At 36.2% G+C, this 25,996-nt stretch overlaps 1 protein-coding gene across 3 annotated transcripts in view; it reads left to right on the forward strand.

Annotated features, from left to right (window-relative positions):
* gab2 (GRB2-associated binding protein 2) overlaps positions 1 to 25,996 on the forward strand; it is a 132,569-nt gene that overhangs the window by 104,302 nt on the left and 2,271 nt on the right. For all 3 annotated transcript variants that reach the window (XM_030152335.1, XM_030152336.1, XM_030152337.1), the window contains exons 3-8: positions 16,179 to 16,407; positions 19,743 to 20,338; positions 22,319 to 22,416; positions 23,934 to 24,213; positions 25,585 to 25,675; positions 25,856 to 25,958. In XM_030152335.1, the coding sequence (XP_030008195.1) occupies positions 16,179 to 16,407; positions 19,743 to 20,338; positions 22,319 to 22,416; positions 23,934 to 24,213; positions 25,585 to 25,675; positions 25,856 to 25,958 (1,397 nt within the window). The remainder of the gene's footprint in view (positions 1 to 16,178; positions 16,408 to 19,742; positions 20,339 to 22,318; positions 22,417 to 23,933; positions 24,214 to 25,584; positions 25,676 to 25,855; positions 25,959 to 25,996) is intronic.

Genomic DNA, 25,996 nt, shown 5'->3' on the forward strand with positions numbered 1-25,996 from the left:
ATTCAGACCCAGAGCATTTTCAGTTAATGTAGACCACAGGGAAATGTTTGAAAATGCAGAATTCTATTTAAAAAAAGCAAAATATCACTCCTTTAACACCACTGCTTAATTATAAGCATCATTTATTGTCTATAATACAGTCAGTGTAACTTGTTATTATTAAGACTAATGCTGAGTATTTGAAATTAACATTTTCCATTTCCATTTTGACATTAAAATTCAGTTATATACAAAGTAATTTCACTGAGTTGCAGTTAAAGTCTCAAAATCAGGTCAAATAAAACTGAACCCGGTTTTAAAGTTGCATTGTGTAATATTTAGTAACATCTAGTAATGAAGCAGCAGATTGTAGCAAAAAAAAAAAAAACCCTCTTCCCTTACCTTCAACTTCTAATCAGTTAGAAGAAGTGAGCAAACTGACTAAAAATCCCCTGTTAGAGCAGGTATTTGTTTTGAAGATAACATGCTCTATATGCAGTTCTGTGCAAAAGTTTTGTTCCAATTTAATTAAGCACAAAAAATCTTAAATCAAGCAAAAAAAAAAAAAAAAAAAAATACCAATGGAAAAAGTGAAAATTATCTTGGTAAGATTTCTTGAAATAAGATTTTCCAGATCTATTGTCTAAAAATAAGTTCTTATATTTCACTGAAAAGTTCCTCTTTAGGTGATTATATCTTATTTGAAGTGTCATGTGATATTTTGACTAGAAATGAGAAAAATACACTTGGTAAGATTTAGATTTATGGACTCATGTAAAGTCTAGGTTTACCAACACACATAGAGGAACCTAGTAGTATGATAGTAGAACTGTGGCCATGTGTGGCTGTAAAAAGATACGATTGTGAATTTGAAAAATACACTTGGTAAGATTTAGATTTTTGCAGTGTATATATATATATATATATATATATATATATATATATATATATATATATAAATACTGATACAAATGCATATGTGTGGACATTAGAACTTCACTAAACCAATAAACCAAATGTTGGGCTAGGCCTTTTACACAGGACTGTTTATTTTTTTCAGATAATCGGGTCACTCTAATATAGAATTAACACAATAATTGTTTTTTACACTAATTAATTATTACAGAATACTACATTTTTGCTAACAGATTCCCTTTAAACCTTAAATATTCCATCCTTAATAGAAGACTTAGGTTGAAAATACATCTCATGTATGCTGTTAGGCCCTGTACACACATAAACAAACATGGTTGTTGCCTTTGCTCCTGCTTCTCGCTCTCTTTGTACATGCATGTCTGCATTTTCCCCTCCCAAAGTGCCCTTCATCTGCATTGATTTTTGTTGAAATAATGAGACTCTGTGGCACTGGAAGGTCAGATTTCTGCTGCCACAGAGCTATCTGAGGACTGCTTTCTGTATCAGCCACAGCCTCGCCACTCGCATCTAAAAACACGCCTTGTCCACCCAAAATGCAGAATGTCAGTGTTGAAGAATGTGTGAATCATGTTAAGGTCGAGGCAGCTCCTATTGCTTCACACAGATGTGGACGTAGCAGGTTATATGTGCTGTTTTTTTCCTGCTTTTGGCAGTGTGTTGATGGGTGTTAGCGCTGTTGTTATCAGATACTGATGGCTGGGCGTGTGGCGTGTGTCTGCACCAAGGGAGACCCACCCCCGAGCACAATTAAATGAATGGAACATCATCTGGTCAATCATGGGCTTTGTTCTGCTCTCTCTGGCTGTTTCAACTCAAATAAGGATAAAGGGATGAGGCTTTCAGCTGTCAGCGTGCCTCTTTTCTTGCCTTTTTTGTTCCGTCTTAGGCTCGTGTTGTTTTGCTTCTCTTTATTTCCCAGCCTGTCCCGTGGAAAACAATGAAAAAGGTTAGTTTAACTGCTGTCCGTAGGATTGGGAGAAATGGAAAAAAAAAAAAAAAAAAAAAAGAGCATATCAGCATTTCCAACTGCAGTCTCAGCAGGATTTCACCAAAACAGACTCAGAAGAGATTAGATTTATTCAAACAAAATCTTTTACAGAAGGTTCGTGTTGAGCCAGATTAGTGTTTTGTTGACTACAGCTTTGTGATGCGTCGTCTTTATATGTTTTCTGGAGCTGTACAATTACTCAGCTTCATATTCATCACTTTGCCCCAGTTTCCAAAATCATCTAAATGTTACTGTCCAGGAAAGAACGTCATGTGCTCACAGTTTCCCCATTTGCACTACATATCCATCCATAAATATGGACTCGTGTAAAGTCTAGGTTTACCAACACTCACCACAGAGGAACCTAGTGGTATGATAGTAGTTGTGGCTATAAAAAGATAAGAGAACTTTATGGTCATAATGTAGAACCAATGGAATAATATTTAGCTAAAGTGTAAAAATCCAAAAAGGATAATTAAAAGTACATTAACAATAAAACTCAGTGTTATAAAACTAATAAAGTGCTTCTAAATCTTTTACAACAGAGGAGCAATGTCACTAAATATGAAAAAAATGACTTAATCAGTTGCATAATGCTACAAATTAAGTACATTGTTAAAGCTGAATGAAAGAAAAAACAGGGAAAAAAAGTATATATGAATACAACATACTGTATTTGAATGTATATACAGTACTGTGTAAAAGTCCTAGCCCAGTATTAGGTTTCTTGGTTTACTAAGGTTCTAATATCCACACATATGCATTTGTCTCTATATTTAGATCCAATCTGATATATGTGAAGTATGTACAGCAGGAAAAACAAACGTTTCAGGGAAAAAAAACAACTTCTAGTTTGAAGAAACAAGCAAAATGATTGACAAATTGAAAAAGCATGATCACAAATGATCAAGAAAATGAGGAAAAATGAATAAAATAATCAACAAAAAGAAGAAAAGTGAACAAAATGAGTAAAAAGGACCAAAATATCAATGAAAACAACAAAATAATCAACAAATTTAACAAAAATGAACAATATAATCAACAAAATGAATAAAATAATCAACTAGACCAAAAGTGACAAAAATAGCAAACAAAATGAGTAAAAATGACCAAAATATCAACAAAAACAACAAAATAATCATCAAATTTAACAAAAATGAACAAAATAATCAACTAAAAGAACAAAAGTGAAGAAAATAACAAACAAAATTGGTAAAAAAAAAAAAAACAAAAACCCAAAATATCAAAAAAACAACAAAATAATCAACAAATTTAACAAAAATGATCAACATAATCAACAAATTGAATAAAATAATCAATAAAAAGAACAAAAGAGAACAAAATAACAAACAAAATGAGTATAAACGACCAAGATATGAACAAAAACAAAAAAAATGATCAACTAATTTAAGATAAATGGACAACATAATCAACAAAATGCATAAAATATACAAAAGTGAAGAAAGTAACAAACAAAATGAGCAAAAATGACCAAAATATCAACAAAAACAACAAAATAATCAACAAATTTAACAACAATGAACAACATAATCAACAAAATGAATAAAATAATCAACTAGACCAAAAGTGACAAAAATAGCAAACAAAACGAGTAAAAATGACCAAAATATCAACAAAAACAACAAAATAATCAACAAATTTAACAAAAATGAACAACATAATCAACAAAATGAGTAAAATAATCAATAAAAAGAACAAAAGAGAGCAAAATAACAAACAAAATGAGTAAAAATGACCAAAATATCAACAAAAACAAAAAAATGATCAACTAATTTAAGATAAATGGACAACATAATCAACAAAATGGATAAAATAAACAAAAGTGAAGAAAGTAACAAACAAAATGAATAAAAATGACCAAAATATCAACAAAAACAACAAAATAATCAATGAATTTAACAAAAATGAACAACATAATCAGCAAAATGAATAAAATAATCAACTAGACAAAAAGTGACAAAAATAGCAAACAAAACAAGTAAAAATAACCAAAATATCAACAAAAACAACAAAATAATCAACAAATTTAACAAAAATGAACAACATAATCAACAAAATGAGTAAAATAATCAATAAAAAGAACAAAAGAAAGCAAAATAACAAACAAAATTAGTAAAAATGACCAAAATATCAACAAAAACAAAAAAATGATCAACTAATTTAAGATAAATGGACAACATAATCAACAAAATGGATAAAATAAACAAAAGTGAAGAAAGTATCAAAGAAAATGAGTAAAAATGACCAAAATATCAACAAAAACATCAAAATAATCAATGAATTTAACAAAAATGAACAACATAATCAGCAAAATGAATAAAATAATCAACTAAACAAAAAGTGACAAAAATAGCAAACAAAACGAGTAAAAATAACCAAAATATCAACAAAAACAACAAAATAATCATCAAATTTAACACAAATGAACAACATAATCAACAAAATGAGTAAAATAATCAATAAAAAGAACAAAAGAGAACAAAATAACAAACAAAATGAGTAAAAATGACCAAAATATCAACAAAAACAAAAAAATGATCAACAAATTTAAGATAAATGGACAACATAATCAACAAAATGGATAAAATAAACAAAAGTGAAGAAAGTAACAAACAAAATGAGTAAAAATGACCAAAATATCAACAAAAACAACAAAATAATCAATGAATTTAACAAAAATGAACAACATAATCAACAAAATAAATAAAATAATCAACAAAAGCCATAGTCCAACATTATTTTACTTTGTTGGTTTATTACATAACATACATAACCCTCACCTAAGTTTTTTTTTTTTTTTTTTTTTTTTTTTTTGCATCAGTACACAAAAAAAGACACCGTGAATAAGCGACACTCATTTTTTTGGTAGCTTTTCTTTTTGTGTGCAGGTCAGAGCTGTTTGCAGTAAGGTTTAGTCATACCTATAACAAACACAAGCACATACAAGTCCTTGTAAAGTACGAATGTGTGTTCTGGACAAGCACAGTACAAGAAAATGCAACAAAAAAATAAATAAAAGAGCAGGAAAAAAATCTCGCTATCTTTGTGGAATCGGCAATAATACTTCATCCACATCACATGCAAAGTGCCCGCTGTTTACAGTGTAGTTGAACTGTAAACTGAGTGTAACGCACTGAGTTGTGTTTGCTGTTTTGCATAAAGTGTGCCGATTAGATTACTGCATGACTCTATATCTGCAGTATTTACTAACTGTAGTCTATACTTTCACTGTGGACTGAAGATATTTTACAGCCGCTGTTTAATTCAACTCTAAAATAAAAATATAAATCTCTGAGCTGCTGTATTGTAGAGTTGATTTGAGTTGTTTTTCTAACCTTAGATAATATGATGAGATAATTTTACACAATTATTATCGCTATTGCATTATATTTTTCTCATTATTTTGCATAGATCTGGGGGATTTTTCACAACATTATAGATGATTTATGATTTTACATTGTATTAGCATCAGAATCAACTTACATTTGCTAATATATGACATTTTTTTTCAATCAATCAATCAATCAATCATATAGCACTTTACAACAACATGAGTGGTTAAATTTAACTGGTGGCAGTGGTTGATATAATTTTTTTTGTGTTATATTAAACGTGTTTTTAATAAATGTATCTGTTTTAGTCGGTGTTCATTGAAAGATAATGTGATGAACCACTAAATAATGTTAAAATAGCATTTTTTTTTTTTTTTTTTTACTTTATTTATAGAAGATTTTGAACATGTTAGACAGTGTGATACACATCATAGGGTATAAAAATACAGAATAAACATCGATTATCACACCTGAATGTCAACTCCCTTCTCACCCACCACCAACCACCCAAAAACCCAAATAAAGGACAAAGAAATAGTTAAAGAAAACAATTCAACTAAAAAAAAGGTGATTACGAAAAATAAAAGAAATAAGGTAAAACACTTATACATATATACACACAAACATATATGAATTAAAAATAAAATAGTAGCTATTTTTTTTTTCATAAGAGAGTAGAAATAGCCATAAAAACTAGATTAAAAAGTTGTAATTTTAAATATTGTGTCAGCCAAGAGTTTTGTAATCAATGCATCCCCAACAATACTCTTTATTTTACTAAAACTATATACCCTTAATGACTGAACATCTTTATTTTGTGATTTAAGCAGTTTTCATTATAATAATTTTGATATATTTTCCTTCTGCGTTAAATCAGTTGGATAGTTCCGTATGTTCTACCTCTACATTCCTGAAATATTGCGCTGTTTAGTGTTTATTCGTCATGTTCTTACCATTAGAATTGTTTTAAAATCAGAAATAACCGCCTGGTTTCTTCAACTTTTTACTCGGATCCAAAAATCTGAAAAGTGATTCAGGATTCATTGTGATAATTGTACATTTCTGAGCCATATCCAAGCTTTGATCCAGTGTTGTTTGAATACAACTGAAGTATAAATCACATAAGTATTTGAGTTTGCCTTGTGCATAGGGGTGTTAGAAAATATCGGTTCTGCAATATATTGTGATATTTCATTTCACAATACCGTATCAATATTTTTAGGTATTTATTCAAATGCAGATATTGTGGAGGTTCATATTTGTTTTTTTGTTTTTCTTTTTTATTTATATATTTTTTTTATTGTAACACTGTTTTATTTAAAAAAAAGGTTATTTGAAGCATCCTTAAAGCACTTTTTACTTTCTGAGAGAGGCAGATGGTAGTTCTTTTGTTGGAATTATACAAAAATAATGTTATGATGTTAGTTATGACCTAATAGAAAATGAACATTTGAGCAGAATATTAATCTGCATTGTCTGTAAAATAGAATTTAAGTTTTAACTTTTAACACAGGAGCATTTTGTGATATAGCATTAGATCCTGTTGTGATCAAATAAAAATGTGTTTAGTATTTGTGCATATTTCTGGTGTAATTCAATTCTTCCAGGAAATAATCATTCATTCATTCATTTTCTGAACCCGCTTTATCCTCACTAGGGTCACGGGGGTCGCTTGGAGCCTATCCCAGCTACATAGGGGTGAAGGCGGGGTTCACTGGAAATAATCATTAAAAAAAAAGAAAAAAAAAAGAAACAAACAAAAAATTGCCTTTTTAACAGTATCGTGATATATTGTATTGTGATCCTAGTATTGTGATTTTTATCGTATCTCCAGGTTCTTGCCAATATACACACCTAGTTGTGCATGAAATGTGCTCTATAAATAAAGTTGAATTGAATTGAAATAAATAATCATATAAATCACACACTGTCAGAGTGTATTTCTCTTGTGGTGTCTGCACAGGGCAACAACACTCCAGCTTCATTTTGAATGCTGTTAACTTTTACTTTGGCATCCACCTATTGTTGCTTCACTCCCCAAGACCCCCCCCCCCCCCCCAGTAGACTTACAGGAATGAGGTCAGAACATCGAAAAGCGGCTCCTGTTTGAGACTTGAGCCAAACTGTGTAATTCAGCGGCCCCACCCTGACCAGCCTGAGCCTTTTAGGTGATTGATCAGTCCGGTGTTTGGAGGCAAATTGATGTTGCAGTGCAGTGGAAGGGGGCGGAGCTTCCTCACATGATGCCGTGGAGAGTCCAGGCTCAGAGGGGTAATGTGATCAGGGAACGCTCCACTGTCTCTGCTCTGTCTGATGCACGGCTGGAGAATCAAACAGCCATGTCACTCCGTTCACTTCAGACCGAGGATGCTGGGTATTTTTTTTATTTTTTTTATTTTTACAGTGGTAGTACCTCTCTAAGCTGAGCCCATCTCTGCAGCAGCGGGCTTCTACTGTATTTACTTGTGTTATGCATTGGTCCCAACCCCCAACAAATCAGACATGCAAATGGCTCTTTCTGTGCTTCCTCCTGGGACACAACATGGCTTTTAAGAGCCAGTGCTTCTCAAATGCATGCATCCATCATCCATACAACAAATAATGCATCCATGTCAGGAGCGTGAGGCTTGACGTTTTCATTTAGCTGCAGTTTCTAGTGGAAAATATGGATGCACGGATTGCACAGTTTTACAAAGAAACAAAGCTGATTTTTGACCACAGTGACCATTTTGACCAATAGTTGATGTTATTTTGTCTTTATTTGTATTTTACCCTACTTGTATCTAAGAAACAGATTTATTATAAGACCAAGCAATGCATTTATGTCCTCTGTAGTGGACGAGAGTTTCACAGCTTTACTTAACCCATAAAAACCCAGGGCTAGTTTTGTGGCAGTTCCCAAATGAATTTTTCTCTATATGTAGCCTTTCTTACATGATTTATCACAATTTATTACCTTTGCCAGGAGGTATTGTGATCACTTTGTTTTGTGTGCATGCGTGTTTGTTTGTTAGCAAGATAACTCAAAAAGTTAGGGATGGATTTTCAGGAAATTTTCAGGAAATGTTGATACTGGCACAAGGAAGAAATTAGTACATTTTGGTGGTGATCGGGGGGGGGCACAGGGGCCATGGAGGCCCACGGGGGCCCACTGATCTGCTTTGGCAGAGGTCTGCGCTCTCTGAGTGCTTTTCTTGTTGTAATATTATTCTCTTTATTTTGCATTTTTTCAGTGTAAATCTTGTATTTTCCTATATTTATTTCGCTGATCATGTCGACATTCATAAAAGCTCAGAGTAAATTTAAACGCTATTTGAGAAAACTGAAGAAAAAGTGACTTTTTCAGCAACAATATCAATAACTGAATGTATAAATTAGTGTCTCCATCCACTGTTGTTGATCCAACGCCATAGGTTTTACTGGCAAATCAATGTTGTAGAAGATGATGGTGTTTCCACGGTAACTAGGGAGCCTCTGAATGTCCGAATGTGTCATATCTGATGACCATGAAAAGATGAAAAACTGCATTTTACACCAATTATTTACATGGATTGATAGGACTAATGGATCAACAGGTAGTAGATATTGTAGATAAGTAGATAATTTTGGTTGCTGGTGGCTGTTTGGGTCTTTAAAAAAACAAACAGAAAACCCCCTACTGTCCACTGCAAAGAACATTCCATAAAAAAAAAAAAAAAGAAAAAGAAAAAAGGCAACTGAAAAACATGCTGTTTACAATTAAGGTAATTATGTGATGTAAGGAAGTCAAAACCTTTACTTACTGTGTCTCAGGAGGATAATTTAACAGTTTTGAAGTCTTTAAGCTGGTCAACATATTAAGTTGGAATGAGTTCTAAGTCAGTCGTACATTGATGAGAAAAATTTGAATACAACACAGCAGATAAACATCAGTCTGTGACATTACATCTTATGTGTCGACACTGATTTTGGCTGTTCTTGGCATCAACCATCAGCTGATATCAACACTGATCATTGCTGATGTTGGTAAAACCCAAACTTAAGGCACTAAAATACTGAATTCTCACAACAAGAAATAACCTATTTCTTATGAAATGTGAAAAAACAAGCAAAAATATTATATAACATAAAAACATTGCAGTATCTTTATAATAAAATAACCAGTCTTTTTTTTTTCATATTTTCACTTTTACATATGTGTAAATGTTGCACAATATTAAGGAGAAACTGTATGAGCAAACACCTTGTGTCTATTCTGTACAAGGGTTCTTATATTTTATGATTTATATACCTATTCATCAATTGAATTGATAGAAAATGTACTATATCGTGATATATATTGCTAATTGTACAGGTTGGAAAAATATCATAATTTTCAAGAATAAAGTTGTACCCACTCGTCGCATAATGGAGAACTTGAAACATTTTGTGAGGTTCAACTTTCATTTGGAGATTACCCATGGGCGAAACACCGAGCCTATTAGCCTGCCCACCATCAGCACATTAGCATAAGTCGTCCGGTTCAACAGAAGTGAAATTTGCTGCTTCGTTGTAACCGGAAACTCTGTCATCAACAAGGCTTAAGGCTTACAATTTCTAAACTGAGTTTTTATCACACTAGTGCAAATTTATTTTCAAAATATTCCGACTTGAATCTCATAAAAGTACGACATTATTTTAGTTCAACTGTGAGTTTTTTAAACTACGACTTTATTCTCATAATATTATAAGAAACTGAAGAAAACAGGGGGTGGTCTAATAATTTTTTCTGCGACTGTATTCGTTGCAACTCCCAAATGACATTTTTTCTACATTCAACCATATGTAAATGTTTTTCTATTATTATTATTATTATTATTATTATTATTATTATGCTCTGAATTTTGCATTTTTCAATGAAAATCAGGTATTTTCTTATATTTCATTGACTGGTCATGTAGATTTTTATAAACGTTCTGACTAAATTCAAAGGTTATTCTATAGAAACAGGTAAAACCGAAGAAAAAATCAGATTAAAGTCGTCATATTTTGAGAATAAAGCCATAATATTACAAGAATAAAATCGTAATTTAAAAACAGGTGGGAAAAATATCATAATTTTCAAGAATAAAGTTGTACCCACTCATCGCATAATGGAGAACTTGAAACATTTTGAGGTTCTACTTTCATTTGGAGATTACCCATGGCGAAACACCGAGCCTATTAGCCCGCCCACCATCAACACATTAGCATAAGTCGTCCGGTTCAACAGAAGTGAAATTTGCTGCTTCGCTATAACCGCAAACTCTGTCATCAACAAGGCTTAAGGCTTACAATTTCTAAACTGAGTTTTTATTGCACTGGTGCAAATTTATTTTCAAAATATTCCGACTTGAATGTCATAAAAGTACGACATTATTTTAGTTCAGTTGTGAGTTTTTTAAACTACGACTTTATTCTCATAATAATATAAGAAATTGAAGAAAACAGGGGGTGGTCTAATAATTTTTTCCATGATTGTATTATTAAAATCGTTGCCAATTGATAAATCATTGTAGCTCCGCCTGTTTCCACTTGGTTTCTAGTTGAGTAAGGTAAGAAAATGATATAAATCTGAAGGCTTTTAGCTGATTTTCTCCCTGAGATCGGACTTAAATCCACTGAGCAGGTTGAGGTCTTTCTCAAGGACACTTTGACAGGACCCAGTGGGACCCGGAGATGGTCTGACCTTTGTGTCCCCGGGGGCCCTCAGCCATTACGGGGCCACCCTGTAGTGCTTTGACATATTTGTGACACCCGTTGTAGCTGTCTTTACTCAGAGGTGATCTTTCTTTCTTTTTTTTTTTTTTCTCTCGAAGGTGCAATCTCATATGAAGCCATTAAGGAAATTGCATTTTTCTGGCCGTGCAGTTAAAGGCAGGTGTATGTCTGATGGTTTTTCACTTCTGGAATATTAAAGCGATTGTAATCCTGATGCAAATGTTCATCTGTCGAACACTGATAATTGTCCCTCCATGTCCTCACCCGTTTAATTCAATAGGTTGATGGTATTCTCTATTTTTAATCTCATCTCAGATTAGATTATCATATGTCCTAGTCTAATTCTGGGCGGACTGAGAGGAAATGAGCACCCTACAAAGACGTTCTTGTCCTCGGTGACCCAGCAGGGTTCTAATTTTGGCCTCCTGAGACCAGCAGCCGACTTCTATTAGATTATGGCCACAGAACAGATGAGACAGTAGGTGATGTATTATGGAGCGTAATTGGAAAATTGCTCATGAACTTAGACGTTCTTTGACCCAGAATAGACAACTGAAGGGGTCTTTTAATGGATCGCTCTTGATTCTCTGATGTTTGTTTCAAGCTCAGGAATGTCATGGGAAAAACTCGGTCCTTGTTTGATGTTAAGGTTAAAGTTTGGTTCAAACTCATTACAGTTCAGACATTTTCATTAGGTTTCATGTTTGTTTACTATTTCAGTTTTTGATTTCGTTTCAGCTTTACTTCATTTTTACAATTGCGTAAGTAGGGGAATTGGCAAGTTTATGTTTTATTTTATTTCGCTGTAGTGGTTTTGTTGAAGTTTTTTCAGGTAAAATGAGGAAGACCTTGATTTACACTGTTCAAGGTGAAAAACCAGGAGCAAACCTGGCATAAGATATGATTTAGTTCATGTAGTTTAAGTCAGTTGTTTGTCATTTTCCTTACATCTAAAAGAAAATTAATTAATTGACATTTTTAATCTGTTTTCAAGACGTAAGATTTGCATGTGAATTTTATGTAAAATCGGATGTGTTCCATGCATGTATGAGAGTATGGCAAAATGTGTTTTTGGAGATCCTTTCTATTACAAGTGGAGAAACGGAGCATTCTTATTTTGTATTAAATAAATACACATTTTTCTTTAGTAAAAGTTTTCAGACATGTGGTGCTAATAAAAAAAAAAGGTATATGTTATACTTTATAGCACATTACTATAATAAAATACAGAAAAGTACTGCTATAAAAAGTAGTTAATCATTAAATGAATAACTAATTAATTAAAGGCATCAGATGTTTTCTCAAAAGCCCTCAATTTTTGACTTTTAGCTTATTAGCCAAAATTAGCAAGTGTTCACTCACTAGCTAATGTTAGCTGATTACTGTTTAGGAGAAGACACCCATAAATGTATTTGAAAAAATATAATATTACTGTAACTAGTGAAGCAAAACATTAAACATTTCTGTTCATTAATTCATAGAACTGACAAGAAGCAGTATAGTGAAACACACACAGAACAAATCATGTTTTCAGTCTGTTAGCATCAGCCTGTTAGCTGACTCGCTAACTCATTTCTAAGCTAACAATGGCTTGTGTTGCACCCTGCTGCTACTGCAAAGGACCAGAAGGAAGGCATTAAAGAAGGGTGAGCTCAAGTGATTTTTGTGGAAAAACTCACTGAAGTCCTCTGCATAAAAACTGGTGTAGAGGACACTGTTATCATGGATGAATGCAAACCAGACAGCAGGTATAGCTTAGAAATGGAGTTAGCTAATGTCAACAAATGACCGACTCACAACACAAAACAGACTGCAACACAAACATGACATAACCACATGAGCGTGTGTGAATGTTACACGTTAAATCTATATCTATAATAACTATAGCTATGCTTTATTTTACCAGTGTCTTCCAGTTTATTCTTTGTAAAACCAATTCATTTCTCACCTTCACGCCACATTAGACAGTGGAAAGAATGTTACTAGACACAGCCACGAGAAAGTGTTTCCAGTGTTTTTATTTTCTGCTCTTTTTTCTATTTCTGTATTGTGGTTGACTTGATGGAATTGCTTCCCAGTGGAAACATACATCATCAGACCCATTAGTGTCAGTGATGAGCCATGTAGGCTATTCCATCAGCAGACCGGACCGGCCATCTTTCATCTCGCTCTGATTGTGACAGTCACGTGTGGCCATTGATCACAAATAATGCAGGACACACAGACACACAAACAAAGGACATTTTACTGTATGTTTTTAGTTTTGCTGTCTCCTTGTGCATTGAAGTCGTCATGTGTTTTTCCATGCAGCTCACCACTGTAGTTATGGGGGGGGGGGGGCACTGTCTGTGTACAACAAATCAATATATCTACCCATGTTAGTCGGTCCTAGTACTCACCACAGTGGATGGAAGCTTTTACAAAGCTTTTTGCAGAGAAAGGAGATGATGCCTAACCATCCTAGGCAGGGTGAGGATGCTCAGAACAATGGTGTAATTGAGGATCACTGGGGGGAGTCCCTGTGTACGTGGCCCTGGGTCTGGGTAGCTCACTGATGTCCACTGGCCTGGAGACCCCACAGCCCTGCAGAGGCCCTTTTCCCCTCAGGCATGGACGTGACCTCATTCAGCTAACCGGACTTCATAGTAGCCCCCCCACCACCACCACCACCACCACCACACACACACACACACACACACACACACACACACACACACACACCAGTCAACCACACACATGCTCACACACCACATTTGTGTGTCTCCTGTTTTTCACAGTGGTTGTGGTTCCTGTGTATAGTCGGCTCATAGCATGAGTCACAAGACGTCGCTGTGTTCTTAATGGGCAGTTTGACCCATAGCTTAGAGCTTAGCGAAGGTTACGGGTCGAGAGTCAATACTAATACGCATGATTAGTAACAAGGGAAACCAATGATCAATATTTGGAACTGATATCAAATTCTTTATTTATATAGATATTTATATAAACACCACTTCTTAAAAATTTTTCTCTTTATATTTTTCATTTTCAATCGTGTGGTTTTTCTACCTGTCTTTTCTCTCTGTGATTGTTTGTTGTATGTTGCTGCTGTTAACTGAAATTTGCCCATGGTGGGATAAATAAAGTCTTATCATATCTTATCTTTTATAAAGTACATTTGCAGTAAAAATCTAAATCTTGGAAATATAGTGTGGTTAAAAAGTGAAGTAAAATATTTTGATTAATAGCTTGCTCAGCTTTTTGAGCTACTGTTTATTGAATAAAACATCTTTTTAGTTGTGGCACACTGCACTCACACACACACATTTTTTTTTTTTTTTTTTTTTTTTTTACTGCGGAAGTTAAAAACAGGTACATACACGTTAATTCTCCTGTCTGTCCACAGATCTGGAGTTTGTCCTCAGGTGCCTTCAGTGGTAGCTCACTGCTCCAAATGTGTGCTATTGCTAATGCTAACTGCTAATGCTAGGTGCTGTGTGTGTATTGTGGTTAAAATGCAGAGAGCGACTTAACCTTTTAAGCCTGCAATTAGCATCAGTTCACCCTGCATTTCTTGTACTTCCACTGCTTCTTTCTTTCATTCAGATTTGGTCACCTCTGGGTCCAAAGAGCCAAGATGCCAATGACCAAAACATAAACTCATGGCTCTGAAACAGTAACCCAGAAGCCAGCGGGACATGTTGTAATGACTCTGTTCACCTCATATGAATAGTCCATGGTTCACACTAAAGCAGATGACTTTCATTTTATAAAATATCTCCATACACATAAAAAAAAACACAAAATAACAACAAATACTCAAACAAGCTGCTGACACACAAAGATGTCTGCCTATTGATAAGGCTGAACAGTAATGCCAGTCTATTAAATTACAAATATAAGATAATATAATTGTGTTTGTAGAACTGTGGTCATACATGATTAAAGTGCCATCATTATGCTTATTTTCCACTGTTTTTTAAATTCTAGATTAAATGATTGATTAGTTACTGAAAAAACAGACCATATATTAATCACAGCATTTTTGAATTATACATGTTTATTTCATTTCATTTATTTCATTCATGGCTGTGCATTTCATCAGCAGACATTCAATACTCATCAGGTGAACAAACATATACACACCCATGCTTGAAAAGGAGCAGGATGAAGAAAATGTTATATTTCCTGCCCCCTTCTAAATAATAATAACCTTAATGGTTAGCCATACACAACTAGTTATAAAATCATACTGTATAAAGTCAGACAAACCAAACAAAACACATCCAAAGATAATACAAAATGAATACAAAACCAAGTGCAAAACTGCATGTCCAGGAAGTACAAAACAAAACATTGGTAAATATATACCTGACATAATGATCTAAAACAATTACTATACCAGACTAAAATAAGCAAATAAATATGTCACAAGATGCAAGATGTTCCTATGGTCTTGTGTAAATGTGCTTATGTGAGCCTGTACTGTCCAACACAGACTGGCTCCAGTAGAAGATGACTGCTGGAATTGTTTTCCTCTGTCCCATCCGTTAGTGTTGCACACAGCACCATGGGTCGATGGATCAGTGGGCCGCCCACTCTCTACTCCTACAGCTCACTGTGTGCCTCCTCATCCTGGCCCTCTGCCCAGTTTATTTGCAGCATCCCCATCTCAGATTTGTCTTTTCTTTGTAGTCTTTCAATGCAGATAACAAAGCTGTAAGGCCATGTTGTTCGCACAGTCCCGCTGCGCAAAACAATGGTCGGCTCAATAAAATCAAACAAAGCACACTGACCCTGGTCAAAAAGGATTTCTTGGATCATGTGCTAGTTGAACCGCTTGCACCGTGCAGCCCAAAAAAAGCAAAGGGATACTGTTTTCTCTCCTCCCTTGAGACATATCCCTCTTCTCTATTGATTAGAAAGCAAACTGAAAGCAACTGAATACAAGACTCTGAGCAAAGCAAGGTCATGTAAAGGTTTAAAATCCTCAGATGAACTACTCATGTCCGTTTGACTTGAAGGATTGAGACTACAAAAGGAAAACAGTTAAATGCTTTTGGCTCATGGTTTCCTTCTGTAATATAAATTAAGATGAAGCGGAACAGCACGTCCTGTCTGCACAAAACTGATGCAGAGAGCGAGCCAGGAATGAGTTTTTACAAAATAAATAAAGAGTCTTGCGAGTCCAATAATCAATAACTTGAGCTGGTCTTGTCTTGCAGATGGCAGGTTGCACCATATGCCACGTTCTGTCGGAGCAGATGCCTCGGGCCCCCTGGCTCCTCTGACAGGAGATCGCAAATCGTCCGTCCCCATCCACTCCAGCCAGCCGGTGCTGTTCACCTTTGATGTGCCTGTTCGCCATACGCACCACGGCTCCCTGTCCAACAGCGCGCCCCAGGACTACCTCCTCCTCCACCAGTGTATGAGCAGGAAGACAGAGAGTGCACGGTAAAGGTCACAACCCTCAGGCGTCCTGTGTTAGTTTCCTGTTATCTTTTAATGCAGGTCAACTTACAGGTTTATAGCGTTTCCTCAGCGAAGAGGTCCCTGAGGGTTACAACTACTGTTATAGGCGGAAAAATATCCAACTGATGTGTTGTTTACTATATATGATTCGACTCCTATATATATACATACATACATACAGCACATGTTCTGTATGTGTGGGAATGTTCTAAACTTCAGCAATGAATAATAGAGAGTGAGAGTGAATCACAGACAAACTCACAATATGATATTATTATGATGTGTCGCCCCAAAAAAATGACAATGCAAGCAAGCCAAACTTTATTTATATAGCACATTTCATTCCAGGCGGAAACACAATGTGCTGCACAAAGTGGGAGTCACAATGTACAGCCAGAAAAAACCCAACGCAGTCAAGAAAAACACATAAATTGAACAAGTGAATTAAAGAGACAAAACAGAAAGAATATCATTTGAATGAAAACTGTTAAAACTAACAGAATAAAATGATAAAACCAAACCGCAGAACATTAGAAGATGCAAAGATGAGAGTTAAAAATAATACAAATACATCTCGAATAGTAGCAGTAAACCAATAGATGTAGAAATGTTAAATATACAAATCATATTAAGACAAATAATCAAAACAAAAAGCAAAAATAAGTGATAAAACAGGAGTTAGAATCAATAAGACACTGTACAATGTGTCCCTATGTTAATATTTTGTCCCACATGTAAACATTCAAGTTATACAAGGACATTATTGCAAAAAAAAAAAATCTAAATCTCTGTCTAATTTCACCACAAATCAAACCGTTGTTTAAACAACTGACTGATCACTAATGTAAATATGCTTTATATGAGTCTATGTATTTAAACAGACGTGGCCATCTTGGCTCAACACTGAACCGTTGAAAAAAAAAAAAGGAACAAGTGTTTATATTAAATGCTCTCCTGACTTTTCCTTTAAGATTCAGCTCAGCTCCTGTAGCCATCATGCCTGCTTCCAAGAATCTTAAGGCTGCTTTAATAATGATGCCATTCAGCAGATAGCCGGCACAGTAGATGATCAATGAGGTTGAGGCTGCAATTCATCACTCCTATAGGTTTAGACTCGCCCAGAGTGGAACTGCCCTCTCAGCCACATGATTTGCACATAAATCTGCTGTGTTGGACCTCTGCGAAACCCAGGGAATGAAACCTCACAATCCATCTCATCAGCTTTATGCAGATATTTCTGTCACTCCCTCTCTAGCTTCTTGCTCAGTGGGTCCGCTAATTAAGACAGAAATCTAGTGGCGGGGTATGATTCACATCTGAATGAAACTCCACTGATTTGATGACCAGTGGTATGAAACTGACTATGTAAAAAGCCCCCACGGAGGGAGGGCTAGACTGACGAACAAGGGTATTGATTGATGATTGAAATCCAGAGGAAATGGAAGAATTGATGAAACGCAGCATGGCATCTGACATGGAAAAGAAATGGAGTCAGAAAGAGTAAAATGTTATGTCAATATTAATGGTATTACATCGATGTATTATTCATTTGAAATTGTTCCATTTATAATCAGGATTGACGATAACCATTGCGGATCTGCAGTAGAGCTACAGAGTGTGCGTAAACCCACTTGAATGGAGCTCCGTGCAGACCTAAAGGAGCCATCTTATCTTTGCATTGGCTAACTAAGTTGGCCCATTGCACATCTAACTGGTTAGAAATGTCTCAGCTGTAGGGTTGGCACTCAAGGTCAAGTCCTACAAAGGAGCCAGAATAAATGAGCCGTGTCCCCTGGGTACCCGACTGAGCAACTATGGGAAAGTCGTAGTGCGTTCCCTCTTTACACAGATGCCCTCAGTGTCAACATGCAACATGTAACGACATGTGAGCAAATTGAATTCATATTGAATTCATATGTTATCGTTGCATAAAGATGCCGGACATTGATCAAGAGCTGGGATGTTTTTTAAATGTGCTTTAGAGTGTTACCTCTGAAGAGCCACAGTGCCATCTAGTGGCTTTTTAGGGAAAAGACTTATATATCTGTAATTACCAACAGAAACACAAGCATGGGATTTAATTTTAGTCTCTTCTAGATCTCAATAAATATGTAAAAAAGGAAATAGATTATGGGACATATTCTTTCCCAGAGTATTTTAATAGTATGTTTTCTAAAATCTAATATAGAGCATTTTTAGATGTTTCTTCATTATATTTTAAGAGGCAGCCAGAGCAGCCAAAATATTTACTGCTGAGTAAAAGAGTGTAGCTCAGAACAGGCTTGATGGTGTCAGAAGCAAAGCAACAAATATGGTTTGTGAGTGAATGCAGACTCCCACACAGAGCTGCCTCCACACCTGGAATGTCGTCCAGGGTTTGGTGCTTATTTACATGTGCCACAGCAACAACTCTGAAAATTTTTAAATTTTTGGCCACCATAATAACATACATAGGCAGAGTGAAACATGCTTGCCTACAGTTGGATACAAAAAAAATCTGTATATTAACCCTTTCATGCATGAATTATTAGAACCTTAATCAAGATTTTTTTTTCCTGAGTGTTTTTATTCCTCTTTAGGCATGAAAAAAAAGACAATGTGATTGAATTTTTTTTTTAATCAACCTGTTTTTCATGGAGTTACAAAAATGTCCACTCAGCTACACCATGAATTTTATTCTTGAAGCAAAAAAACAGTGAAATGAAACCATGTTAAATGCAGCCAATCTGATGTTTTCTCACATTTTAACATATTCTAATACTAGTTATTACTCACTTCATGGAGATAATATGCAAAAAATAAATATTAACAATTGATTTCCACTCAAGAACCAACCAAGAACAGCAAAGTTACAATAATGGTATGAATTGCAGTTTATGAGATGATGCATAAGAGACCACTGTGTTGGTTGATATGGAACTAAAACAACAAAACCCATGAATATACAAGATTAAAGCTGTAGAGTAACTGTCCACTGTAGTGACCACTGTGCATGAAAGGGTTAAACTCGAAATATTGACACTCAAATGTGAGATAGGATTGAGAAAATCTAAATAGTCTGGAAATATGGGTCTTGTAAATTATGGAATTTTGTGTAACAAGGATGTGACAGCTGCAGTTTCACACATGAATACAACAAATACTGTTTCCTGGCATGGACCAGGAGATGACAACCGCCAATTACTGTATTTTGTTCAGTGTTTTTGCATGAGTAGATGGGCATCAACATTACTAAAATATGAGAGACATGTGTGGAAATGTTGAAAATGCTTGCAATTAACTGATGTATGAAATGTGTGTCTGTTCCCGTGTTGCAGAAGTGCCAGTTTTTCTCAGACCACACGGAGCAATCTGTTTGTAGGAAGCGACTCTGCTGTGCAAAAGCTCTCCCATGGCTTCTCTCACTGTCTGAATGGTATGGGCGCTCAGCTGCATGGTTTCTACAGCCTACCCAAACCGGGGAAGCACCAGTTACCGGCGCATGATGACTCCCCCCAGGAGGCATGTTACGTCCTTCCACGGGGTTACAGCTCCGAGGCACCGGCTCACAGTGGCCTCAGCGAGCCGGAGCTGGAGAACGAGGAAGTGTACACCTTCCAGACGCCGTGCAACACCCTCGCCACCATGCACAGCAACGAGCGCCCAACTGACAATTATGACCTTCCTACGCCCCCCGGATCCTTCTATCAGATCCCTCGGACGTTTGATAAGAATCACAATGCCTTAACGCCTTCCAGCTCCGAGTCGTCCTGTGCTCCTCCTCCCAGGCCGCCCAAACCCAGCCATGGGTCTGAAGGTCAGTGGGGGAGTCCTCAGTCTGTGGGGAGCCAGAACGGAGAGGTGACGTCCACGGTGTCGGTCATCCCACGCAGGAATACACTCCCCGCTGTAGAGAACATCCGTCTTCATAGAGGTAAACCATTCCCCAAACAAACTGTACCTCATTAATACTCATTTCTTCACGTGTTTGATCCTGGACTATTTGTTTCTAGTGGGAGTTGTTTCAATGTAATACAAAAACAATAGATTACCTGATAGCAAAAGCTTCATTTATGTAAAACTGAGTTATAATCAGATGCAAATGTAAGACAAAATTCGTAATCATCACTTCTTAATGCAACATTTATTTTTTCTCTTCTTTGGCTTCATCAGTGAGTTTTATCAGTAGAGGAATAATACTGGTACTGTTGGATCTGCTTAGTGTTAGCTTAGCGGTACAGTTTGTCTCATCGGTCTGTTGTTTTATGAAATTATTCATGACATACACTGGTCTTAGACTGTTAACATGTTGTAGATATTTGCTCATTTAACTGGTTGTTCTTTGAGTTGTGTTCAGTTGTCCAACAGTTGGTTTTGTTTGACATTCAACTGATGTTCCTCTGATTACATGGATGTGTAGAGTGTGTACATTGCTACAAACATCACATAGCATTGCCATGGCAACACAGATGGAAGTGTAGACGCTGGGGTCATCTGGGTTTAAAAGGCTACAACACAGCCTCAATCACCTCGTACAGATCTTTGTAAATCATTATGTTCTTAATATGTGCAAACATAAGCCACATTAAAATGTAACACATCTTATACCAAGCTCCAGACAAAATCCACTGCAGTTATTCCTCCAGCTTAGAAAACATCACACATTGAGATGTGTGAAAAATTCGGGAATGGCGTGCCATGACTTTTCTTGGGGATTTGAGTAACCATGGCAATGAAAAAACTGTGAAAACTTCCCATTCATTTACAGTGGAAAGATGTGGTAAAGGCAATCAAACCTAACCTTCATTGGAGACACATTATTTTGTCATGGTTTAACACATGAAGACTTTAAATGGGTCACAAGACCATTTACATCCAGGGCGTCACAAGTGTTACCATATTCCTTAGAATGACTTGGAGAATTTGATCTCTGAGCTTCATAATGACACAAGTTTCATGTAATTGCCCCATTTTCCACCACTATCAGATAAAATTTATATTGGCACTTTCAACTAAGTCCCCTCTCTTGTGCCGTGAGAAGATTGTGGTGATCTGAGGTACCCCTTGGAGCCCTTGAAACATCTGTTTTAAGGGCATCCCCTTAGCCAAAACTCAGCCTCTGCCAGATTTGGTTGACTGGTTGCTATGGTGTGCATAGCAACCACGAGGCCCGGAATACCATCCATGGCTTACGAATCCACCAAAGGGCTACTATGGTACTGTACGGGGACACGCTGGGAAATTCTGATGAAATTTTCAAGTTTCTTTTCCTGTGCAGTTTTGACTCGATCGCTCCATCTTCCTGTGGTACTGCAGTGACTCTGCACTTCCTCTTCCTCCCCCTCTTTCTCTCACTCTTTCCCTCTTCCTCTATCTCTCATTTTACTGATTTATCGCTAGCAGCTGAGCAGAAACAAAGGAGCCAGTCTAGCAGACACTGTTCTGTTGAGACGCTAATGAAATTCAAGCCATACAAACTGCTCCAGAATGCCTCGTTCCAGGCTGATAAGCAATTAAAAAAAAAAAAAAAAAAAAAGCACACTCAGACACAATGCATGGCCTCTTAGTATTCTGTGTTCTCTGTTTTGCCAAGCTCATGGCCAGGACTTATATTGCCAAAGATGAGAATTGACCTGTGACCCTTGTTAGTGAAGCTTGGGGCTGTTGATACACCTGTGCTGCTAAGACTAATTATAAACCAGTGAGGCATTTAATGAAAAGTCAATCACATTCTGTTTGTTTAATTAGAAACATGATTTAACTCCCTGAAATGTCAGGCCTCGTTTGCAGACATTATTGCAAGATATGCGGTTTGTGTTGCTTCTCTACACTACTCTTTCAGTTGTGGAGCTTCTTTTTATCTTACATTTAATGGCATTTTGTAAATACTGATTTGTCTCATCTTTTTCTGTAGGATCTTCCTTCGAAACTAACAGCCATCACCGTCCGATCCATTTCAACAGCTCAGGCCAGTCGGTGGAGTCGGTCAACGATGGCTTCAGCTCCTACCTTGTGAGTCGCTTTGTCCTTTTAACTGTTGTCTCAACATAACAAACTGAAAAAGCAGTGTTGTCATCAGAGAAGTAAATACAGAAGAACATGAAAGTGCAGTTCCACTGATGGTCACTAGATGCTAGCTCCGCAAAGGTTCTGCATCCAACTGACTACATTTTTTTTGTCTTTTTTTTTTTAGTTGGACCCTCTAGTAAGTCTATTATAAGAGTAACTAGTCAAAAGAAGAAGACTGATGCACAAATATTTCAGGAACTTATCAATTTAACACGGTTTATGTTTAAATTAGCATGGGAACTTTCATTGATCACCACTTCTGAAGTCTTGTTAAAATGATAAACTTGAGCAAAATGCTAAACAGCAATTCAAAACCATTGGGTGGCGTCATGTTGCTGTGTCCATTTTTTTTAATGCAATCAATGGTTTCTATCATAAGTACCCACAACTTTTACTGCTGGAGGTCTAGTCTCAGAATCTAAACACAGGTGTCAAACATACAGCCCAAAACTGGCCCACCGAAGGGTCCAATCTGTCCCATGGGATGAATTTGTGAAATGCAAAAATTGCATTGTAGATATTAACAATCAAGGATGTTGAAATCATTTTAGTTAAGGTTCCACCAATTCGATCTCAAGAGGATCAAACCAGTAAATCCATCATAATTACCTATAAATAAGGACAACCCCAAATTTTTCTTTGTTTTAGTGTAAAAAAGTAAAATTACATGAAAATGTTTGCATTTATAAATGGTCCTTTCAAAAAAATGCGAACAAATATAAACAATTTCAAATGCGTTAGGAGAAGTCAGTGCAATTTGAACTTATATTCTGCCTGTTACTAAATGTTTTGTGTATTTGTAGATCCACTGTGATCTGTAAGTTGTAATGAACATATGTAAATGATAAACCGAGGCATAATATTGTTAAAATTGCACTTGTTTTTCTTAAGACATTTCAGGTGGTTCATGTTATTCAGATTTTTAAGGAAACTTTGTAGACGTAAACATTTTCATAATGGGATTTTACCATTTTCATTTTTACTATGACACTTGTCCGGGCCACTTGACATCATATTGGGTTGTATATGGCCCCTGAACTAAAATGAGTTTGATACCTCTGATTTAAAAGGATGTCTCAGATTGATGGGTGTCTGCAAGATTAAATAAAATGGTCCACCAATATGTTAGAAAGCAACAGCATTTCATATACATTACATTTGTAATTCAGAAATGTTCAGTACTGCAAGGCCCCACCTGCAAAACTCCTGAACTATCCCAGACTACTTCAGTCTGAGTAGGGACTTTTTGGGGATAAAACCATGTTCCTTGAGTTAAATTTTGACACTGATCCTTGTGGTGGAAATGTTCCTTGTTCCTGGGGAAAGTTTTTGTTTTGGGAACGCAACTAAAAGTAGAAACTGTGCTTCTACTATATTTACTCCGGTTGTGTTTTACCATGTTTCTGCTGTACTGAGCTCAGACTGACCAGTTTCGTGTCCCTTTCCCCTTTCGATACTAGAGACCAAAAGCCCCCCTGACTCGCTCCGACAGCGGCAACTCAGATGACAACTATGTCCCCATGAATCCTGGCTCCTCGCCGCTCAGCGCTGCCCAGGCTGACAGTCCTAAGAATATTTACATTCCTATGAGCCCTGGGCCGCATCACTTTGATTTCCCAGGATTCTCTGCAACGTTACCTGCCCGTAAGGGTAGCAGCGCCTCCTTGTGTCACCGACCCAGTCGTCTCAGTGATGTCACACCGCCTCCCATCAACCGCAACCTCAAACCCAACAGAAAATGTAAGTTTCTGACATAACTGTATTGATTTGGGGAAGTTTTTTTACTCACTATATGGAGATACAAGTTATCTCTACAGCCTGCATAGTTTATTGGTTTATTAGTGCTTTATTTTGACTTTCTTGCAATAAGTTTTAATAGAAAACAAGGCTCTTACAATAGTCTTAACATTCTTAGCGGCACCAAATTAAGGTTCTTGTAGTAAGTGTTACTGAATAGCTATTAACTTTCTTATAAGATACATATTTATACTATTATGTTTTAATAACACTATATATGTTTTAACACAAGTGCAATAATCATATGTCCTGCCAGATTCTAAGACCAATATTAGCATTTACAAGAAACTTGATAACAGTTTACAACCTGATTCAGAATGTTTAGTAAAGGGGCCACATATATTTATAGTTTCCAATGAAGAAAAAAATGACCTAAAATTATCATTAGTGTTTAGAATAAAGAGCTCCGATGTTGTGGTCTCTTATGGTAAAGATAAGTAACACCACAGGGCCTTTGACCAAAGTGTCAGAAATTAACCAGATGGGATGAGAACCACTGAGGAACAAGTTTTAGAGTCAAAGAAAAGACATGATTAGAAAAAGAAGTTTTTGTTTTCACCAGTGGATAAAGCTCTAAATGGAGTTTGATGCTAAAATGGCAGCGTTTCTTCTACATGGGTGAGTTTGATTATGAGGTTTATGCAGGTATATAGTTATTACGTGATGTTATTATCTTTGGTAAGTTGCTGTTGAAATAGATCTTTAGTGCAGCTATTTACAATAAAGTGTAGAGAAAACAGAGGGGATTTGTGGTTTTACTGTGTCTGTTTTCTGTCTAAAAAACAGAACTATAATGTAAACTATCAGCTGATGCAGAATATGAAGATTACTAGACGCAGTATTATTTTGACTGACTGTTAAAATAGGCATCAGTGAGTTTTAGTTTGAAGACCGAAACTTGATGATACCATAATACAGATGAGTGTAAACAATGAACTTTATACTTTGTTCAGTGAGTGACACAGTCTGGGGATACATTGTGGTAGTAAGTGTGTTCTGGTACAAGACTGCCCCCTGCTGGCGAGAGTTTGGAATATCAATACTACTACATCAAACTCCTCTGATGTGTATTGTCTATTGTGTTTAACTCCTGTATAAACCTGTTATATCACTGTAAAAACTTTACTTTTTATTGCCAATACATCCTTTACTGTGCATTTATCAGCAGTTACTAGTTGAAAGTGGGAACTGGACTCATAGCGCTTGTAGTAATAAATAAATAGAGCAGGAATCAAACCACCGAGCCTTGCAGATTTATTGTTTTTAAGAAGACAATGACAGTTTTTTACAAGCGCCTGCTCTTGTTTTCCACAGCGAAGCCAACACCTCTTGATTTGAAGAACAATGGAATCATTGATGAGCTGCCATTTAAGAGCCCAGTCACCATGTCCTGGACACGGCCCATGTGAGTCTAATATCAGTCATTCGGTCTAGGTTACCCAAGGCCACCGACAACCACATACTCTCACGCTCACACAACCTCGCTCACACACATAACCCGATGGTGCAGATCGTTACTGTATTCTGTTTCTCCCTAAAGTCAGAAGGTAAAAGCACTTTACAACCGCTGCCTGTTTTGCTTCAGGTCCGCCATGAACTCCATGTCCTCCCAGCACTGTCGACCCATCTCCACCCAAAGTATCACCAGCACTGACTCTGCAGACAGTGAGGAGAATTATGTGGCTATGGTGAGTCCTAATAGCTGGAGGGGAGATCAGGAGAGCAC

Source organism: Sphaeramia orbicularis, chromosome 13 (genome assembly GCF_902148855.1).
Source record: "Sphaeramia orbicularis chromosome 13, fSphaOr1.1, whole genome shotgun sequence".
Taxonomy (NCBI): Eukaryota; Metazoa; Chordata; class Actinopteri; order Kurtiformes; family Apogonidae; genus Sphaeramia; species Sphaeramia orbicularis.